Here is a 21,885-nt window from a genome sequence, read left to right as displayed (position 1 = left end):
CTCCAGGTTTGGCAGCTCGTTCAGTGATGATTGTTGGAAAGTAGCAATATACCCTTGACCTGCCAGCTCTGATCAGCAATTAGCCGCTTTAGAGACTTTGAATTGCGGTACTGCTAATAAAGTGCTATTCATATGTTCTAGTGAGAATGCGTCACATAATTCGGGGCTTATTTACCGTGAGCTGGAGGACACTGAAATCAAGCCACATTCAGTGGAGGAAAAGTCAGTCACCAGTGAGCCAATGTTGACTGTTGGTTTGACGGCATGTTTTTCCTAATTGCAACAGACAGAACAATAATAGTTGCTCGAGCAGCCTGTCGAGGCCCCTGTGTGCGTCCGAGTGTGTGTGTATTTCCTAGCGGTGTATAACAGCGCAACATTAATGTCAGGGGTGCATGTGTGTCTAAATACTGTCTTCTGAACACACTGCCAATTAACCTTTGGCTAATTTAAAAAATCAAACAGTTTTCCCAGATACATCTCAATGGAATCAACTAAATAACAGTGTAATAACAGAGTAATGCCTCGGTGCCAGTGAAGGAAGATAATTTAGAAATCTCACAGCTCACTCCTGATCCAATAAGGTTGACGGAAGTGTGGCCCTGTATGCACAAATCCTCCACTGAGAAATGTTATCACTTTCCTTAGCAGCAATAACAGCTTCCACCGGTGTATTTATCACTCCCTTCATCTCAAAGAATACTACTTCTTAAAACATCTCTTTCGTGTGAGCAAGCCGATGTCTCTCTTCTCACACTCATATAATGTCTTCTTTTCTTGTGCTAAGTCAAACACACACCCTCCCTTGCATTCACTTATTCTCTCCCACTACTCAATACAATTATGTTTTTTTTGCTGCATAAAACAAAAAATAGAAGTATGAACATAAATTAAGTGATTCATATCCATAATGAATAAATGAATAAAGTAGTGTAATAATACAAAAAGATTACGAAACAGTAATAGTAAGACATTTCTTCAGTAGGAATGTTGTGTAGAATATTATATTATTTATTTTAAAAACTATGTGCATGCCTTTTTTTATATAATAATGTTCTATTGTCTTTGTCGCTATTTATGCTTTGCTGTAACAACGAACATTTCATCTTTGGTGGGACGAATAAAGGAATTCTGATACTGATAAGAAAAAAGAGAGAAAGAAAGAAGGTCTCTACATGAGAGCTTGTTTTGCTTCCTGATGCGCAAGAATGTATTATTTTAACCGAAATCCACTTTGTTTCTCTCTGAAAATGAATGTGTTTGCTCATGAACCAGGGTAAGATACACATGGTAGTGGGCACGGTGTACATTCAAAAATAGGATCTCATCATTACACTCAAGGTTTCTTTGACACAAAAGCCAACTTGTACTAACCATAAATATAATGTTTGTATCTTTCCGGCAGTGGCTCAGTCAGTAGGGGCTTGGACTGTGAGCCGTAGGGTCGCTGGTTCAAGTCCCCGACCAGACCTAAATATGGAGTGTGGACTTCTACTTGGAGAGGTCCCAGTTCACCTCGTGCCCTGCCGTGGTGCCCTTGCGCAAGGCACCGGACATCCCCCTTCCCCACTCACTCCCATTGCTCGCTGTACAATAGCTGCCCACTGCTCCTAGTACTAGACTCCTGATACTGGATGGGTTAAAAGCAGAGAACAAATGTCACTGTGTGCTGAGTGCTCTGCATGTGTGAGCATTAAAGAGGGTTTCATCCCTCCCAATGTTATCTATCTTCCTATAGATATATAGGAAGGAATATATATATATATTTTTAATATAACATATTCTTCTGGAAATAATTTGTTGCTTTGATATTAAAAGCTTTTTCATGAGTTTTTGGTTGAGACTTGCTGTTGAAGGATGTTTGGTTCAAAAGGGCAGAGGAAGATGGCCATTGTAAGTGCTTAGTTAATGAAGGCCGTTCAAACACTCAATTATCTCAGTCGCTTAGTACATCGTGCAGTTGATGTCTAAAATATTTATTTACTAATCACCACAGGAATCCGTGAACAGTTTCAGCATTGTTGTTGAAAAAAGATAATGTGTATACTATATACATTATATGTATAATACATCAGTTATAAACTGTAACTGTTCAAATCCTTTCAAGCTCCGAGAGCAACCACACCACCAGCCATGCCATTAGCAGAAACAATGTAACGGTAGTTTCCTTTGACAATGAAATGTCATTGGAGTCTGTTGTAGCTCCCATGCTGGTATCAGCGCCCACCTGTGTCTAAGTATGTATCAGAACACCCTGGGGGAGACTGCATCGGATTCTACAAGGTACCACCACGTTGGGAGCACAATGGAGCACTGGCTGCTCTGCTGTGGGGCCCTTGGTACTTCTCTAATAATCTACCCAGCATGTGTTTATCTTTGTTGGACCAGGTTGTGTGGAGGAGGCGTTCGGAAGAGGAAGGAAAGAAAGAATCCTGCCAGGCTGCATGTGAGGAGCCCGCAAATCCAGAGGGACTGCTGGCTTTGTCTGGCCGTGTGTTCTTGTGTGTGTGTGTGTATGAAGACACAAGTGGCAGCAGAACAGTTATACAAACATGAGTTATGGTCTGACTTACACAGACACACACACAAAACATTTAATTGCCAAAAAAAAAAAAGTCTCTCCCGGGCTCCATTGTGTCTAATGTGTTCAACGTTAATCTTACCCTTTGGGGACATTTGCTGTTGTGTTAATTACACACCACCAGGAGCCCTCATTAACACACATACAAATACGTGCACGCACCAGCACACACACAAACACAAACACACTATGTACACAATTTTGGTGGAGTAAATAGAAGTGCAGATTAAGTGAGGCAGCCCGGTCTGGGAAAATCAAAGCTAATGAAGCATTTTCAGAGAGAGGGGGGGGGTCATTTGAGACTTGCCTGAGGTCAAAACGCCCCCTACACCTTTAATGAACAAACCGAGCCTCAGATGTAGAGAGGGATTCACGGGCCCGGGTGGTTTCTGTGCCCTGCTTAGTCATCCACTACACTGCTCGCTCATCACATCCTGACACAAACCTTTGCTTCACCAATGTGCGAGCGTTGGGTTCTGCCAGTAAAGTAAAGCAAAATGCAACCGTGGCACGCAACAAATTAACCCTAGAGTATTTTCCCTGGCCCTCTTGTCCGTCTGTTATCCATGCTCATTACTCTCTGCTGCATGTGTTACAACGAGGGAAAGCTGAGGAAACATAAACTAAAAACCAAATGCTACAATTCGTTTTTCTCTAATTCTACTGCTTTAGGGAGCACAAAGGAAGAGCATTGTGATCTGAATGTTTTATGTCCTATAGCAGCTTCCTGTAGGGTGGACTACCAATGTCAGGGGCAGAGTAATGGGCTACAAGGTGACCCTTTTGCACCGTTCTCTCCAACGCTTTCACCCTCACCGCGGGACATCTAATTGCATCACAGGGGGGCTTTCACGCCAATTATTGATAGTCAATTACAGATACAGCTGTATTACATTTGTAAAAGATGTATAGCATTTGCATGGAAGACATTGCCCAAGATGAATTGGCACAGGTTAGCAGTGAGACAAGGCAATACCTCTATAATGAAACGCCTGGACATTTGCACACACCATTATAGAGATGTGGGTGAATGCGTGTACAAGTGCGTATTCATTGTATTTGTGTTGCTAAAGACAACAGTTCATGCTGTGCAATATTGAAATGTGTTTTAAACCCATCTGTGCAGTGGCTTATAAAAGGGACATCACTTGCACAGAGAGGTGTATCTCAGTGATGCAACAGCAATGTAGAGGGTGAACATGTTTTACTAATAAACAAAGACACAGCAATAACAAACTAACAGCACTATCAGCACAGTACACATGTTTTTTTAACTTAACATGATAACTAAATTGGAATTACATGTCAGTCCACACTTCGAATTTCGTTCTTGTGTGTGGACTGAAACATAACATTATTCCAGCTGAAATCTCCATTTCAGTATGGCTGAACTTTAATACAAAAACGTAATGTGTTATTCAGATTTGCATCAGTAGTAAAATGCCCAATGTGTTTCGCTGCTTAGTGTGATTACAATAAAAATCAAGGCGTATCAATCCTCTAAGGTTAATTTGTCTTACACAGTACGTCTGCGGTGTCTTTCTATCCTGGGTATGCCTGTGGCCTCAGAAAGGTTAATAAGCTGCTTTACCTCAGCCAGAGATGGATTGGAAGTGAGCTAGAGAAGTGGAAAGAAAGGCCAGGAGAGCAGAAACACCTTAATGCAAATCCGCACAGTCAAAGTAATCTGTCTAGTCTTTAAAACCACCGGCTTCCCGACTTAACAGTCTCCATCCACCTGTACTCTCCATGCAGTGAAGCATTTATCCACAGACTTGACATCCGTCAGCCCTCTTTTGGAGATGAGCAACTGGGTTCAGAGGTCAAGACAGAATGTGGTGATGATGAAATACCTGCTGGAATACATTGCTCCGTGCGCTGCCCGTCTAGTGTGGATTTTAATGACAGCAAAGTGAATATTTGAGGAAACAATCTTGATTATTTGATGAAGCATTACAGGTGGCTTTAGTGTTCTTATGCATGCAGTTAAATCAAATATAAAAGCCTGTCTCTACCCTGAAGTGTAACTGATAGTTTCCATTTGCTTGTGAGTGCAATAGAAGCGCAACACCACGGAAAGACCAAGCTCAACGTGTCCCGAGTCTGGCTTCAGAGCTGGACCAGGCAATCTCAGAATTTGGGAATTTTCTGTTTGTTTATACGTTAAAAGTTCAGACCAAAGGCAAAACAAGAAGCACAAAAACAAACTTTACAATAACGACGTACGCTTCTTCAGTCCTTTTCACATTTATCACAGTGCAGCTTTAGATTGTGTTTCACAGTATACGGTGTGTTTAATAAAACATGGCCAAAAAGAGAGGACAAAGAAGGAACCAATCTGCAAATGCTGCAATTCAGAGAAAGTCTTCCCCCTCAAGGCTTCTGCATTGCAACAATGAAAGACACACAGCATTGTGAGGTATCTATTATTTCTTCTGCACAAAGCTTTCTGCCTTGTTCCCTTGATTAGACTCATCAAATGTTAAATTATCATTCTGTTATTCATCTCCTTTAGAGGAGGCACAAGGAGACCGACTAAAGAAAGTATTGCATATGGAGAAAAATAACATGTTTGATGAGCAGATTCCTTATTAGGAGTTTTGAAAATCGATATTTTGCAATCCTTCAGAATCCTGAAGCGGATAAGTAAACTTTTATTTATTTAAAAAAAAAATAAGAGCAGTTTCAAAAACTCATACCGAGATGGTAAACACAGAATGAGACTCGCGTTCATGCATGTACAATATGTATGCTGTGGATACTGCAGCAAGACAATGATGAGAGAAAAAGGAAGAAAAGATTCTGACTCAAAGTTCAAGGGAGATGACAGGGAGGGAAACACGGCGACGAGTACAGAATGAGATAGGGTGGGAGGACGGGGAAGTAAGCACAAGAAAGGGAAAATGAATAAAAGGAAAAGCAGAACCGTACCAATATATGTTTCCGGGGGAGAAATGGAGAAGACGGCTATGGACAGGGTGTATGCCTTTAAAGCAGAGATGGTACTCAGTGTTCTTGAGGGGAAGAGTCCAGGCAAAGCTTCTATAACATGTCTGTCATATTGGATATTCAGAAGTGGCACATCTGAGCTGAACATTCTCTTCTTTATTCTAGGACTAGATCCTTGCTTTGTCTCTCTTGGGGGGATTTTTTGTTTTAGCAGATTTATTATCATGTGTTTTTAAGCTGTGTTTTATTAATCCGTCACACTGACTATCCGGCGTACCCACTATTTATTTACCCACTATCAGCTAACTGCCGTTCTAATATTCATAAAATAAAATGTAGTATTCTCCCAACAAAAACAGAAAAAAAGACTGCCTTCATTGGTTGTTTGCAGATTGAAATATGTTATTATAAATGAACAAAGACACCCAGAATGCTGAATGGTACTTAAAGATCTGCTGCAAAACTGGAATTACATCAGCAATGAAATATTCACCACCAAATCAAACAAGAAAAAGCCACATTAGCATATTGCTAAGTTAGCTGTCTCTGAATAGCTGAAGCCTTTTAGTATGTTTTATTAGCTTTTGAATAATGTGTTTTATCTCCCTGCATATTATGCAAAAACAGCAATAAATCATAATCTACAAAAGCACACTTAGGCAGTTAAAAAGTCATTACTTTTTGAAATGTGAGTATCCCATCTTTAACAATTTGCCTTAAGTGTCATTGTTTTCATTGTTTTGTTGTTATTTTTGTTAGTGTTTTCCAATTTCAGATGAATGTGGATCACAGTCTGCAATCTGGCTGCTCTGTCTGCCTTACTCTCACTTATCCTTCTGTGCAGTCATTTACCTTGCTGTGGCATGAGAAGTCATGATTGTTTATATTCAAGGAGACACCATCTTGAACACGCAGGACTCTGATTGTTTACACATCCTGCATGTGACATCACGCTTGTTCTCTCCCTCCAGTTCTGCTCTGTCTCCTCTCTGTCTCTTTCCAGCCAGATTGGCTGTGGAGTGTCACCCCCTGGCCCACTTGAAGTCACAAACCAATTCCACAAAAGACAAATTAAACTTAATGCCATGTAACAAACTCAGTGGGCTTCTGTGCACTGCCAGGCTTTCTGTCAGCCAGTGTAGAGACGCGGCTTGTGTTTTTGTATCTGTATGGGAATCATGGAGTTAACAGTAAGCCGTATTCAAAGACATTTAGAGAGATAGACAACAGGTGGAAGACTGAGATACTAGTAAAACGTGTGCAATTACAAGTGATGAATTCTGTTAACTGCGTGGCCGACATAGTTTGTGTTCGAACTCATTTAGGAGGAGATTATGAAATACAGCGGGTGGTTGAGTTGTAACAGCTTGAAAAACAAACGATGTCTACAGTCCTATCAGAGAAAAAACATACCAACCATTGCTAAAGTGGAGGCAAAGCTATCAGCCCCTGAAATTAATACCTGGAAAGAAGAGCGAAAACAAAGCTGTAGAAGTTGCTAATAGAATCTCGAGTGTCACTGAAATAATATGCCACTATAAATGTATGAAGAATGTGTCTTTCTGTTAATAATGACACATTCATTAATTAACCTTTTTTTCTATAAATAATATCTCTTGTAAATGACAAAGATCTAATGAAAGCAACACTTTTAACAGACTTTCTGATCCTTTTGTGCATTACCCAAACATGGCCAATCCAGTACAGCACGACTATCACACAGTGATAAACACATCAAGTATTCCCTATACGTCTCTTGTACTCATATTTATAAGCTGGATTAGATATGCACTCCATACTCTGCAGTCTGGGATCATGGGGCGAGTTAATGAAGCTCCGCTAGAGGTTTTTTCCATATGAAAAGCTCCGGTGACAGCGCTGACATTGTCTTCTTTTTAAACGCAAGTCCCACTGATAATAAGCAACTTATCACTCAATTAGGCAGACACAGAGACAATAAATGTTTACTTCACGAGAACACACACACAGATACACACACATGTCACCTAACCACATGCTGCCTTTTGTTCACTTAAATGTACTGACTGATATTGCACTGTAACAGGTTTATGTTCTGCGGTTTATTTTGGGGAAGATCGTAGTTAAAAAGCAAGATATAACAAAATACAATTTCTGGTAAATGTCATGGAATGCAAACGAAGGAGGAAGTTATTGAAAATACTGTTAGTCATGATGTGAATGCAGAAATAAGATGTGACAGACCCAGAGATAAAAGGAAGTTTAACAGTTAACTATCAAAATGAATTATGTGTTTAAATAATGAATTCAGGATTAAATTCCCCAAAATAAAACATCTTTGTGTGTTTTGTTTGACTCACAAAGTTGTCCTTTTTTCAGACTTAATGGTGTTCAGTATACGAACACTAAGTATTGTTGACAGAACAGTTCCACACGGATGGCAATGCAGAATATTCTCATGAAACAGTCACAAAAATAAAAAAAAAGGCTAAGGAAATGGGATTTCTTAAATATATTGTTGATACGTTACGAGACAAACTGAGGAGGGCCAGTAGAGACTAAGATTAAAAAGACAGCTTTGAAAGATTGATATATCCCAAACGGCTGAAATGAGGTTTGCCAGCATGGAGAAAAATAAAATATTTAGATGCAAGGGGGATATTTATTTTTGAAGAGACAGATTGTGATGAACATAACGGTGTACCTGAAGGCACATCAAAGTTAGCAGGGTGTAGGCTTGGGAGGTTGTAAGCGGCAGGTATCAAAGAAAGCTAATATTCAGAGGGCTAAAGTTAAAGTGCACTGTGATAGCCAGAATGGCTCTCATCTGAGAAGAGAAGATTAAAATCAGTGGGACATCACAGCCAGGCAATATGAAGTAGGAACGAGAGGAAATATCTCTCGCCCTCTCGCCCTCCCTCCCTCCCTCCCTCCCTCCCTCTCAGAGACACAGATGCACACGCACATAATATAGTCTCCTACAATAAACCAATTACTTGTCATTAATATTTAAGGGCCTAATTTCCATTCATATGTGATATATTAAAAATGTGCAGGGATGAGCAAGGAAAATGGCTGACCCAGACATATTCACTGTGGGCTGGCTGCCCCAAACAGAGAGAAATGTACATCAGGGTGTTTTGTGTTTTAGTGAGACAAATGTCTTCTGCCTGAGCCAGCGATTAATGTCTCATCTTCTAAAATGTGGAAAATGGTACCGTTTGAGGCCTTTCTTTTCTACGATAAGAAAGGCTTATGTGCGAGGGGATATTTCCTCCTTGGGATATTTCCTCTTTGGTTCGCTTCGAGTAATAATGGACATGTATTCCAGAATGCATCGTTTACTGGTGTGAGGAAAGGTCTTGGGTCATCAAAGCAATTCTCCAAAGGGAAGCATCAGTCCACTCAGAGGCACTGATGACAGTTTACAAAATGAGGATGTGGTAAAATGCCAATTCTGATCTTGTTTGTGGAATCTGTTAAACAGAGTGCAGAGAGAGTGAGTTGAGAGTGAAGGTGTTTATCTACAAGGCTGGCCACTGGACACTGTCATGTCCAAAGAGATGATTTGAGGAGAATGAGAAAAGGGCAGAGAAAGGGAGCGATGTCAGGAGAAGAAAGAAAGGAAAGGCCACAGTAAAGATGCAGAGGAAGCTGCCTCGCCAGATACTCCCTCCTCTCAATTAACAGAATCAGTAATAAACAGCCTTGTTCTCCAGGGAAACATGACTTTGATATAGAACGTATCAAAAGCTTATCGTTGTACACACGCTATTAATACAAGGAAGCCTATTCCACAGTGGTCTGCAGTGTCTTGAGTTAAGCTTAAACTCATTAGACAAAAGCCTTTATTACATTGAGACTATCTGAGGAGGCAGAGCTCCAACTGTAGTCTTGGGATAGTTTCCATTCAAGAGCAACAAGCTTTTCCATCAACAAGACATATTGTTAGTGAATGAATACAGCTTAACAGGATTAAAATATTCTGAGTGGCACTTAATGTTGCTACAACATTCTGTGAGCCAAAACTTGTGTCCATAGACTTGTGTTGAATACACACTGTGGAGCTCCAGGCACACAATGTGACAGTGGGCTGGTCATCAACAGTTTCCCTGCCTGACTGAGAGGTCACCGAGTGTCATGGGTGGTGGCCGGCCATGCGCGAGTGTGTTTGATCTGGTGGCCGGGTCAGCCCTGACGCTAACAGAGTTATTAGGGGACTTATTAAGGGCAGTCAGGAGCCAGATAAACCCCCCACTGATTCCATCATTACTGCCATTGTGGCAGGGTCATTACCGCCCTGCTGCTGGGGCTTTGGAGCAAGGATTGAGAATGTGCTGGTGTGCACACCACATTGGATGGGTGGGGAGAGGATGTGTGTGTGGGTTGAGTTCTAGAGATTGAAGTGAAGGTAAATGGGTGTCAGAGTGAGGAGATCTCCTGAGGGATTTGATCAAATACCATGTGATGAGGGGGTGGTTGACTGCAGCCATCACTTGCGGAAAAGGTTTTACCAAACTACCTTTCCAGGGCTGACCTTTCCGTACAGGCACAACACATGTTGGAGGATTTTTCTCCACTGAACATGAGGGCGTAGTAATACATTGAAATGAAATGCACTTGCTGTGTTTCATTTTCATACATCAGTGAAACATGATTAGCTAAATTATGCCTACAATACTTCAGGCAAAGAACTCCCTTGTTATTCAATATTAAGCCATTATTTCACAGCTCTCTTTCTACCTCTCAACCAATGTTTTGATTTATTTTTAAAGGTGCAGTGTGGTTTGGTAACACTTCTCCCCGTCCCCTCCGGCCTTATTCACCACAAGCACTTGGCTAAGAATGTTCATTAGCCAGCATCATTAACACAGAGGCATGCTGGGAAAGAAAAAGTCCCAATGACCCAGCTCAGAGGGGAGGAATGCTCTGATTCCTCCTTCAGGATGTGCATACATCTTCATTAGGCCTTTGTCCCTGTGCAGAAATATAAGTGTTGTTGACTTTTAAACCATAAATTGTGAAAAAGCACTTTGCTACGCAACACCAATAGAACCGTTAATGAAAGCTTAAAGATATTAAACGTGAATATTTACGAATATATGTATTTACCTGACTGTAACATAATTGTAAGTAATGGTTTCATATTTTTGAAATATTGTTGGTGTTATTGTAAATTGAAAAATACAGTATACTCAGGGATTTCAGTTGATGTTTAGTAACTTCTCTCTTTCATTGTGTTGTTCCTGAAAAGCCCAGACATCACCATTACAAGGTGGCACAGGCCCTTAGTCCGTCAGCAATTGGTGCGTGCAATGGAGGAAACATTTTGGAAGAAAGAGGGTGTGAAGTTTGCCAACATCAATCTTGTTTCAAATTGAACTGCAAAGTTCCAGCTGAACGAATTGCCTTTCAAATGCAGCAGGCCATGGCTACACACATTCAATCCCGAAGTGAATCTGATTTGATCCCAAGAGCCATACAAAGGCACAGCCCAGTGATTGATAAAGCGAACTGAAGGGAGATGAGGGTAAGAGGAAAAAAGGAGAGCCAAGTCAACGGAGAAGAGGGTAAAGAAAGAGAGAAAAGCCAAGTGAGGGAAAAACTTTGTTTTTATGTGAGATAAAATAACTATGACATTGACAGGTTGATCTGCAGTGTCTATTCAATGTGATGTATTCAAGTTCAAACGATGTGAAAATTGAGGTGGTGAGCAGGAGTTGTGTGTTTCTCATAAGAGATCGCTCGGTGGTCACAATTTTCCGATCACAAAACACTTAATGGTGCTAAAGGTGGAATACTTTCCTTGACATAAATGAATAAGGTGCAGGTTTAAGTGTATCACAATTTCAACTCACAAGGAAATTCTCACGCGCCTATATTTCCCACGGAGTACATACACTTGACTTTGTCTGATTATTAAATATGTGAACAAGCATTGGAAGCATATAATGTGGTTATTTTACCTGATAATGATACATTGTGGACAACAAATCCATTTTAAAATAGTCAAAATTAGAGATGGATAAAATAAGCTGAGCAGCCGTCAGAGGCAACTAAATAAATGCAGTTGTTTTATGATGTTTTAACAGAACTATTTATAATTATATATTGTAAAGAAGCAGTAAATTAGAATCATACCAACGCTGGTAATTTTACCCCACAAAATCAACCAAGTTGAAACGTATGAAATGAATTTACAGGTTGTATGATCTGTATGAAGTTAATAAGGAATTTCAATTAGCATTACAAAAAAATAATTTTCTTAAATATGAAATATGAATGTTTCACTGCCACTTGCCACAATGTCTGTTACATACAGTTTTTTATTATGCACATTTCAAGTAGCTGGTAAAACAGTTTTTTTTTTTTAAAGACATGTTGTTGCCTCTGTCGCCCCGAGTTAGGCTACAAGTGGACGTTGCCAGTATTATTTAATCAGTGACATGTCAGTGGCCTTCACACTTAATAATAATTGACAGATGAGATGAATTCCCAATCAGGCCAAATAACTATCACTTAATAAATGACAACAAAAAATATATTAATAAAAAGCCACTTTTTAGAAGATTGAAGCCGCGCTCGAAATCGCTCTTGATTATCATTTCCTTTTCTTGGAAAACTCATTAAACAGTGAGACTCATAAAAGCAGCAGGGGAGATGACAGTCTTGTTTTAGAGGCCTCTGAGCACAATAAGATTCTGAAAATTGGGGGCTGTTAAAGTGATTCTTTTTTGCTTTTTTTACTTTTACTGCTAAAGTGTTGTTCTTCAACAATGCAAGTAACAAGCAAGAATGCCTAGGTCCGTGAAGTTAACAGACGTCTTTTGGCACCATTTTATGGGGGCAGCTCTGCAGGGAAGGCATTTACACCTGCTTGCCTCATCTTTCACGATACACTAGTCCCCCTGAAGAGTGCTTTACTTATAAATATCCATGTCTTAGATGTGGCAAAGATGGAAGTTTAGACGCTTAGATAAAAAAACAAGTGTGTGTGTGTGCATGCGTTCGTTCGTATGTGTGTGTTTGTGCGATAAAAAAAAATGGGGGCAATATCGCAGACAAATTAAGTCTGTCTTCACCATTGACTTGTTTGTCAAATCAGCAGAAAGGATTTATGGTCCGTGGTTACAACGAGAGTACCAGATATCATGAATTATTCGTGCAGGACCGTTTCTCCACCTAACCGCTCAACACAACAACCAATACAAGTTAACAGACTCCACTTGGGGCCTCACTACTCAAATAAGTCATATTCAAAGCAGAAATAAGTCAGGAATGTTAAAGAGAAAATGTTAAATATTGAAGCACACTTATCGTTTTTTAAATCCTCAAATGGCATGTATTTAAAAGATTATACTGCATGAATCATGAAACAGAGGAAATAGAAAAACCAATGAACTACTATTTCATTTTAAGAAGATCCGATCTAGCACCTTTTTTGCAATACCATCTACATCAAAGGCCTTCTCATTGACTTTCAACTTCACTGACGAGGGGGTAGATATCAAACATTAAGCAGCATTTTTCATTCATGAGCAAATCATGTTCTCTTTCAACAATAGAGGGAAAATAGCTGATTCAGTGAAGTCGCTGCGGGGGTAATTGATAGGGATCCAGCGAAGGTAACTCCCGTGGGAAATGCTGCATCATGAATTCCTACTCTGCCAGCGGGAACATGGACAATCTATTGTGCTTTTCAAAAACCCCAGTGGGTGACAAAGGGAATGTAATAAAGAATTGAAAAGGACATTTAAAGCTGAATTAATGCCGTGTGTCTGTGAAACTCCAAATGTTAAGTCATATTTCATTTTAGGATTCCATCTGAAAATGTATTTTATAGCAGGTGTGCTTTGCAAACATACAGATTTACTGAGTTACAGACACTACATTTAAAATGAAAGACCCAAAAAATAGATAAATAAATAGTTATTGCAAAGGACTCTGCTTAAATGACTTCAGAAATGTCAGAGAGCACGTGTTGAAATATATAACGTCTGGCAGATATCCTCTAATGAAACACGAGAGACCTATCCCTGCTTCTTCATTTAGCCTCGCAACAACTGTTCTTTCCTTCCCACATTCTCCTTCCATCTGTATTATGACGGTAAATCACCTAGCGGCAGCAGAGGAATGGTTGCTATTTATGTCACAGAACAAAAATGAGTTGAGTCTAGTTTGTAGAGCCGGAGGCGGGGAGAGAGACGGAGCAAGAAGCTGCCGGCGGGCTGACTGGTGTCCAAACAGGCGGTGGGAATATGGGAGAAGTTGGAGCATTCTGTAAAGTTGTGTCCACACACCCTGACAGAGCTCAGATCTGACTGTTGTGCGCTTGACAGGGCACTGACTTCTCCCCTCCCACTGCTGCTCGAATTAGAGGAATATACAACACACAAACACTGTCAAATATGTGGAAACCACTCACAGTGTCATGGGAGGAATACATCAATTGCCTTCACACACATTTCCTTTCCATACAAAAACAAAGTTGCTCTGTGCTGCTTGTGTTATTCATCAGCGAGTTACGTAGCCTGCTTGTGTATCCGAGAAACAACTGGCAGGGACAAGAAAACTCCCATAGCTTCCTTCACAAAAAGCCTCCCGTCTTCCCCGGCACAGAATTGGCCAACTGGACTGGAAAAGGCATGAAGCAAACCAAGCATAACTGCTCTCGGTTCACACATATACGTGCAAGTTCAAGTTTGTGCACATCCGCACACAAAAACACTGATCTGTTACTCCTCGATGGGTACAAAGAGCAAACACAATGTGCAGCCACATTGCATGTCTGTCTCTCAAAGACACACACATATAAAAACACTGCAGCAACAGAAATGCTATCCGTAATTGGCACAGATATTTGACTTGAGAGCATACAGACTGTAGATGGTGTTCAAACGCAGAGGGAAAAGTGCTTGGTTTTAGGATAATTAACATTTCAGTGAGGAAAATGACTTCTTAAAGTGTCACAAGATGAAAGTGGCTTGGCGTCTATTGCCTGAGAGGCTAAATGAAGCATGTGTGTGTAGATTAATTAAGGAAGAGATGCAGGCAGATGACGCCTCCTTACCTTTGCTCTGCGAGGAGAAGCACTGGGAGAGCTGAGCAAATAGGTCAGGACTCTCAAACTTCTCTTCTTTGACTTTGATCCAGAAGCAATTCTCTGCCATTTCCTGAGGCACTATCTGCAATGACACAAGGATTCCATTATCACCACAATCAGAGACCGCCATTCCAGCAACCTGCCACTCAAAAACTTCTTCTCGCTGGAGATGAGGTTTTTGTGTGTTTTTGTGTGTTTGGACACACATATGGCCTTGTGTGAGCATCTTTAGAATCTGAGTAGCCAACACAACTACAAACAAAAAAGGCAAAAAAAAGCTAAACTGGAGCCTGCAAGGTTAAATAAGTTATTTCATTTTATGGAGAAATGCATGAATAGGACCACCGAAATGGAGACATGTGGCTAGGTTGTGAATGAAACCTTCACATTAAAGCTATTGGTGATTTTTCAGGGTTAGGGTTACACAAAACATCAGCAACCCTGTTTATACACTCCTCCTACATAGACTTGCCTGACACAGCAAAGCCTCTGCAACCAGGCACCTACACACACAGAGCTGATAGCAGGCCACAGGGATGCCTCACTCCCCTCATCGTTCATTCCCTACTCTCTGCTCAGTAGAGAGTAGGTATACAGAGAGATTCAGACATAAACATGTATGATCTGACATGTTGCAGTTATTACTTGCTAATTTTGTAACACAACATGTGCTGTACATTGTGTTCAGTGATATGGTAAGAGCTCTTATCAAGGGCTTCGACCTGCAGTTGGCCCCTTTCACTGCTGCCATTAACCTCGTAAAAATCTAAGTAATCAGCCACGCACATAAAGAGTTGGGAGTTCAATATGTATGCGATGCAGACAGACAGAGATACGATGCTGTGAAATAATTCCCAAAACCAAATAGAAATGGTGATGAGTGTAACGGTGTTTCAGAGTTCACGATAACATTAGGTGTTTAATGGAATGCTTACGAACATTTCAACATGAGCTGGAGTGGAGTGTGGATAACAACGTGCCTCTATTCAGAAAAACAGAGTTATATTTCCTGATCAAAACTCTTACACCTACAACAGCTCCCCTTTGTTTTACTAAACATAATAGTTCATGCTGAAACAAGTGAAATATTGAACTAGCTTACAAGTTGAGTGAGTGTGGAAGGGCGAAGTAACAAAATGAAACAACCAGAAACAACTATAGCCTAATGGAGGGTTATTTTGGATTTGCAACTTGTCTACAATACAAAATTTGTTTTAATAACACAAAACAACTGGTAGTCAAAGCCCATAGTCCTTTAAAAAAGCAATTCAAGGAAGACTTGGACCAACAATTCCTTTAAAAAAGGGTTCATGATCATAAACCCTTGCTATGCTACATGAAAGTATAATGATTGTGGCCAACAGATGCATGTATAATAAGAAATGGAGGTGGTTGGAAGAACTGCTTTGTGTAACACCATGAGATGTGTTTGAATGCATGACCTCTACAGCTCATTAAGTTGTTGCTGCTTAAAATGCTGCCATTCTGTTAATTGGGATTCCAAGATCATAAAAGTGGTAAAGAATATTGTCGTATTATTGAATAGCCACGTTAAAAGGTGAGTCAAAACATACTCATCCCACATTGATTTAAATACAGCATTGGGCTGAATAGAAGAATACTCAAAGGACTCTATCCGCTGAGGATGAAGCAGCTCTGTTCCTACATGTGGGATCGATTTCACTTGTATATTGACTTCCTTTATTACTTTATTAAATATAACAAGAGTTTAACATGAATCATTTATCAGTTTCTCTTAAGAATGTCCTCCACAACCACCAATAGACTGGATACAATATTCATTGGGGATTTTTGGGGGGAAATTCTAATTTATGGTATTTCAAATTCAGCGCGGTGCACACTGTAACTCTTGGGGTTTCACACTGGGCCTGACCTAAATAAAGATGTCATCTATTTTAGAGAGAAGAAATGTGTTAATGCTGGATATAGTTCTTCACAATTAGCCTGACTCAAGATGATCTGAACAACAATGTTATTTACTTTATCCGATTTCATCCAAGCAGCCTTTTGTTCCTCCAATGTCCATGTTTACAGATATGCTTAATCAGCTCATTAAATGATATGCATTTTATTTGTGTATGTGGAATGCATATAAAATATACTCACTTCATTATAATTATAGTTTTCAAATTCTAAATTAAATAGCTGAAATGGCAACGGGAAAAAAATGGTTTATGTTGGCATTTTGACAGTCCCACAGTAATTTGCTAATAACTTTCAGTGGGAATCACTGACACAGATGTGGGAGAACACGCAGGGTAAAAATAACTCGGGCTAATATAAAATGCACTCAGCACTTAAACAAAGCTGACATTTCCCAATGTATGCCTAAGCTGGTTGTTTCCCATGTGGGGGCCTTGTACTACTGACTAAGAATGTACTGCCATCAAATCCCTAGCACTGTAATTTAAAATGTGAAAATATTACAACGTGTCCCATTGAGAAGCTGCCCCCTGAGTGTGGCAATGCCCACATAACATTTGAACGATAATACAACAGGCCACTTTTTTCACACCCTTTTCTGGTGAAGTGGAAAAGAGGTGAGAGGAAAAGTATCTATTGTTTCTCTTTCCTCTTTATACAACTAAATCATAGTTGCTCCTGGCACTCCCATACTTCCATCTGCTACACATAGAGAAGACAGATGACTCTTGTCCCACTTAATCGACACAAGAGAGACACAGATTGTTTTTCCTCAGGTGGTTATGAATTTAATTTGCATTACCAAACGACAATTCCTGTGGAGGCAAGGTCAATGCACCTACTGATTAACCTCTGCACACTCCCACACAATGTGCATGTGCACATCCCTGCATGCACACAAACCATATGTCCAAAACCATGATGATACTTCCCGAGAAAATGTCAAATAAAATATTACAAAGCAGAAAGAGTCATACCCTGTTTTAAGAAACCAAATGTCTGGTTTCCTTACTGTTTGCATACCATGTAACATAATATTTCAAACTGCTGTATGACTATTAATAATCGTCCCTCTAACTCCAAAATACTAATTTATTTAACTGTGATGAAGTGATAGAAAGTGATGGCTATGATAAAAATCACTATCATTCTTATATAAGTATTTAATATGTTCAAACCAATGAGTACACTGTGCAGTACTTCCATGATTTCAAAAGAACTAGTCTGATGTTTTGGTTGCTTTCAGTAATTGTAGACAAAGATGCAAGGTCATACAAGCATCGGCAAATAACCATTAAAATAATGCTAAGATGTCCTGAGGCGATATTTAAATTATCTATGGTAAAATAGCGCTCTCACACAAGAGATTGTCAGGTTGAAATTGTATTTAAATGTGATGGAATGTTACACAGCCCAGTTTCATTTAAGTATGCTAATTGTGCAAATCCAAGGACATTTGAGCAATGAAAACTGTTTACTGTTAAATCCTTTGAAATGAGTGCTGAGTGTGGAACAGTGTGGCCTTTGGCTGAACGGCTGCTTGACTAAATTGCCTTAGTAGAGTACATTTGAATAGAACCGTTTTGGTTTGGACCTAAGACTTTTTTCTGCATTTTTAATAGTGTAGGGTTCAACACTTTTCTAAAGTCTATGTTTGCATTTGTGATTGTGAAGGAATGGATAGTAGTTAATGTCAACGATGGCTTCCTTACAGTCTGAAATCCCTCTCAGTGACCGTGAGAATATGAGTTGCAGAGATTCAGAGCTCAGGTTACGTACCTTGGTCCAGTTCACTCTCTTCATCACGGTCTCAGGCTTGTAGGTTTTCTTGGCCAACAGTCCGTAAGGCAGCTTGATGACAGGCAATGAGGGAGGGGGTGGAGGCCCGCCTGGGCCCCCAAAGAAGGGTGGAGGTGGTGGGGGTCCACAGCCAGGGGGTGGCGGCGGGGCTCGATGGTCCTCCAATTGCGCCTGTCATCAAGCTGGCCTTACGGACTGGTTGCCAAGTATACAAGCTGATGACCGTGATGAAGAGCAGGAGGTGAACGGTGGCAAGGTAGCGGAACACTAGCTGTGGAGGTCCTCCACCCGGTGGAGGTGGTGGTGGTGGTATCGAAGCATGACCAGGGAGAGGAGGAGGAGGTGGTGGAGGGGGAAAACAGCCACCAGGTAGAGGTGGTGGAGGAGGTGGGGGGGCCACTGCACCCCCTGGAAGAGGTGGTGGAGGTGGGGGTCCGGCCGCAGTTGGACCCGCTGCAATCTGCAAATACAGGGTAAAAAGGTTAATGATGGTCAAAACATCAAACGATGTGCTAAGCGCTTCATCTAAACCTCGATCTGCTGGATGTGTGTCATGAAGCAAAACCTCACTGCAGAGTTTTATTTCAAGATAACTAGGTTTGTGCTGCTTCCAAGTTCATGTCGTGTCTTATGCTGTCCTCAGAATTATATTTACCAAGGAAATCATGATCAAAACCGAGTTGGTGTATGTGGTTGCCAAGTTAGTTGGTCAAGCATTAAGCTAAAAACTATGAACCATACACAAGAATGTTGATCATAAGTTTCCATTTAAAAGATCCTTTATCAATTTGACACAATCATTTATGTGGCAAGTCCTTGTACATAAAGAAAAATGTGATTTTATAATGTTGCTTTTATAAATTAGGACAATTGTTTTTTTAAGTGTTTTAATAAGTGTGTTTGGCTTATATTGTTGAACCCGGGATATTTAGCCAATACAGTACTTAAGCTAGTGCTTGAATAAAACACTCAACTCGTAGTGATTGTAAAAAGCAATAGTTCTCTGAAGCAGTCATATAATTATTCATTATCAATCACATAACCACATGAAAACAGATATGCTGCACTTCAGTTGTCCATTGAAGGCAAAACTCACACTATGATTCAATTCAGGCCACTGATATTAAAAACAACTAGTTAAGCTAATTTTAGAATAACATTACTGGAACGCTACCTTCCATTACGCTGCTTTATATGGAGAGTTATGCATTGGTTAAAGGGTTGTGTTCATTAATCTCACTGGATATCAATGCAAATAGTCAAATGTATGAAAAAGCTTTAATCTACTGCTGTTATAATTTACAAAAGATAAGAATGTTGCTTTCCCATCAAGTCTTCATTATAAGTCCTCACAATGGCAGGCTATTAAACAGTAGACAGGGGTGTAATTACAGCACAGACTGATAAGACAGACTCTTTCAGTCCTTTGACATGTATGCACTATCACACAAACCACATACACAGGTAGTCAGTGATTATGCCAGTAGAAAAATGTTATAGAGAAAAAAGTTATGCAAATACAACAATTACTGACACCCGGGCTAAGACAGAGTTTGATCTTTGGAGCTGATTAGATGCCAGCTTTAAACAAATAGCGTTCCCACTTGCACTTCTCATTTCCAAAACCAATTCCCCACAGCCTGCGTTAGCCCCAGTCACTTGATTGTGTGCCTAACATGTGATTGGCTTCATATTTAGAGACATTACGTTGTGTTTCATTACATAATGGCACTGGCTGATTTTTTTATTAGGGCCAAAATTAAAAAGGGAGCTTCTTACACAGATTGCCCAAGAAAATCAACATCAATGATTACATGTCTGTCAATCTCAAGCCTTTCGTGGCCCGTTTCCTCTTTTAAGATTAATATGAGAGAATGAAAGCAAATTAGCTGCTAAATTGGAGCGCAGTTGTTTCCAAACTGAGAGGCCCTCTGAGTCTCTCTCTCTCTCTCTCTCTCTCTCTCTCTCTCTCTATCTCTCTCCTTATCTCTCTCTCTCCCTCTCTCTCATAATATTAAGCCCAGTGTTTCACAGAACCCTGAGGATCAAATATCATCGCTACTGGCTTCCTATTTCTAAGATACTAAAACAAACATCTAATAAAAATGATATGCCTACGTTGTAAAGTGTATAATAATTGTGTCTTTGGACTCAAATAAAACAGCTATTTTAAACTGAGGTCATATTGGAGAACATCAGACGTTTTGTGTTGCGTTGTTATCAAAATGCTCAAACATGTATTGCATGTAATATGTACTGTATGTCCATAACCTACATGTGTCTTGTTCTGAATTAATAAACTAAAGTACAATATACGGTATAGGAAGATTAATGTTTAAATACAATATGAAAAAAAATATGATTATGTATTGATGAAATACAGAAACATTACGACAAAGACATAGTATAGAAATATGTTTATTCGAACATTTTATTTCTAATTACTCTATGATTCTGCATGTTTGATGTTGTGTTTCTCGCCAGCTTGTGAAGGTTCTCTTTGATGCTTTTTGGCTCTTCATACTTTTGCAGAGCCCATCTGGAGCTCTTTGTTAAGTATAAATTGCGGCTAATATGAAATGTAACCCATCCAATTTGGATTCTTAGTCTTCTGGACTCAATTGCGAGGCCAGCATGGCAGGTAATTAACTGTGAATTATATGTGATTAAAGCTATGCCCCAATCTCATCTCTGATAGGGGATTTCAATCACAAAGTGTTTACTTAGGAAACTTGCATTGAACAAACAATAATTGTTTGTAGGTAAAAACTACAAAAGGAGTTTAATATATTATTCATTTTAATAAAAACTTTTTATTCCTGGCTAATTTTACGAATTAGTTATTTTAAGAATCATGCGGTCATTCAAGTGTTGTATCAATTCAGTGTTAATGTTATTGCATTTCAGTTTGAACTTTTTAAATTTGCTGTTACAGTAGATCATTTATAATCAAATTGATAGGTGATATATATATATTTAAATTGTTTGCTTGATATGTAGAGAAGCACACAAAGGAAAACAGATAGGACAACAAATCAATTCAATATAGGGTTTAAGATTTGTTTTCTAACAACATATCTGAAGCACCACAATATAATTTGTTTGAAAGATAAATTGTATTTGCAGGTTGTTAAAAGTGTGATTGTGTTCAGGGCTGCACATGCAAAGAGGACACCCACCTTGGCTTCAGATTCACTGATGAGTCTCTGAGCCTCTGTGAGCTTGTCTTTTTCAATAGTTAACTGTGCAGAAACAACCAACACACACACACACACACACACACACACACACACACACACACACACACACACACACACACACACACACACACACACACACACACACACACACACACACACACACACACACACACACACACACACACACACACACACACACACACACACACACACACACACACACACACACACCAGAAAGTCGACACTTTACATATTAAAGCTGGGCAGGGAGGGAAACATCACATCGTAATTAGGAACAGGCTCAGAGGAGGAGACGGAGAGATGTTAGG

The 21,885-nt window shown here is 39.8% G+C and overlaps 1 protein-coding gene across 1 annotated transcript in view; it reads right to left on the bottom strand.

Moving 5' to 3' along the window:
* Nucleotides 1–14,096: 14,096 nt before the first annotated feature.
* LOC104965380 (protein diaphanous homolog 2-like) overlaps nt 14,097–21,885 on the bottom strand; it is a 149,014-nt gene continuing 141,225 nt past the window's right edge. Inside the window, exons 18-22 of the mRNA XM_010794336.1 lie at nt 21,536–21,598; nt 18,549–18,816; nt 18,336–18,445; nt 14,580–14,694; nt 14,097–14,143 (exon numbers count right to left, since the gene is read on the bottom strand). Of these exons, the coding sequence (XP_010792638.1) occupies nt 14,097–14,143; nt 14,580–14,694; nt 18,336–18,445; nt 18,549–18,816; nt 21,536–21,598 (603 nt within the window). The remainder of the gene's footprint in view (nt 14,144–14,579; nt 14,695–18,335; nt 18,446–18,548; nt 18,817–21,535; nt 21,599–21,885) is intronic.

Source organism: Notothenia coriiceps, unplaced genomic scaffold, assembly GCF_000735185.1.
Source record: "Notothenia coriiceps isolate Sejong01 unplaced genomic scaffold, NC01 NC01_scaffold00037244, whole genome shotgun sequence".
NCBI lineage: Eukaryota > Metazoa > Chordata > Actinopteri > Perciformes > Nototheniidae > Notothenia > Notothenia coriiceps.
The sequence above is the reverse complement of the archived record's forward strand: the minus strand, read 5'-3'. Positions and strand labels throughout refer to the sequence as shown.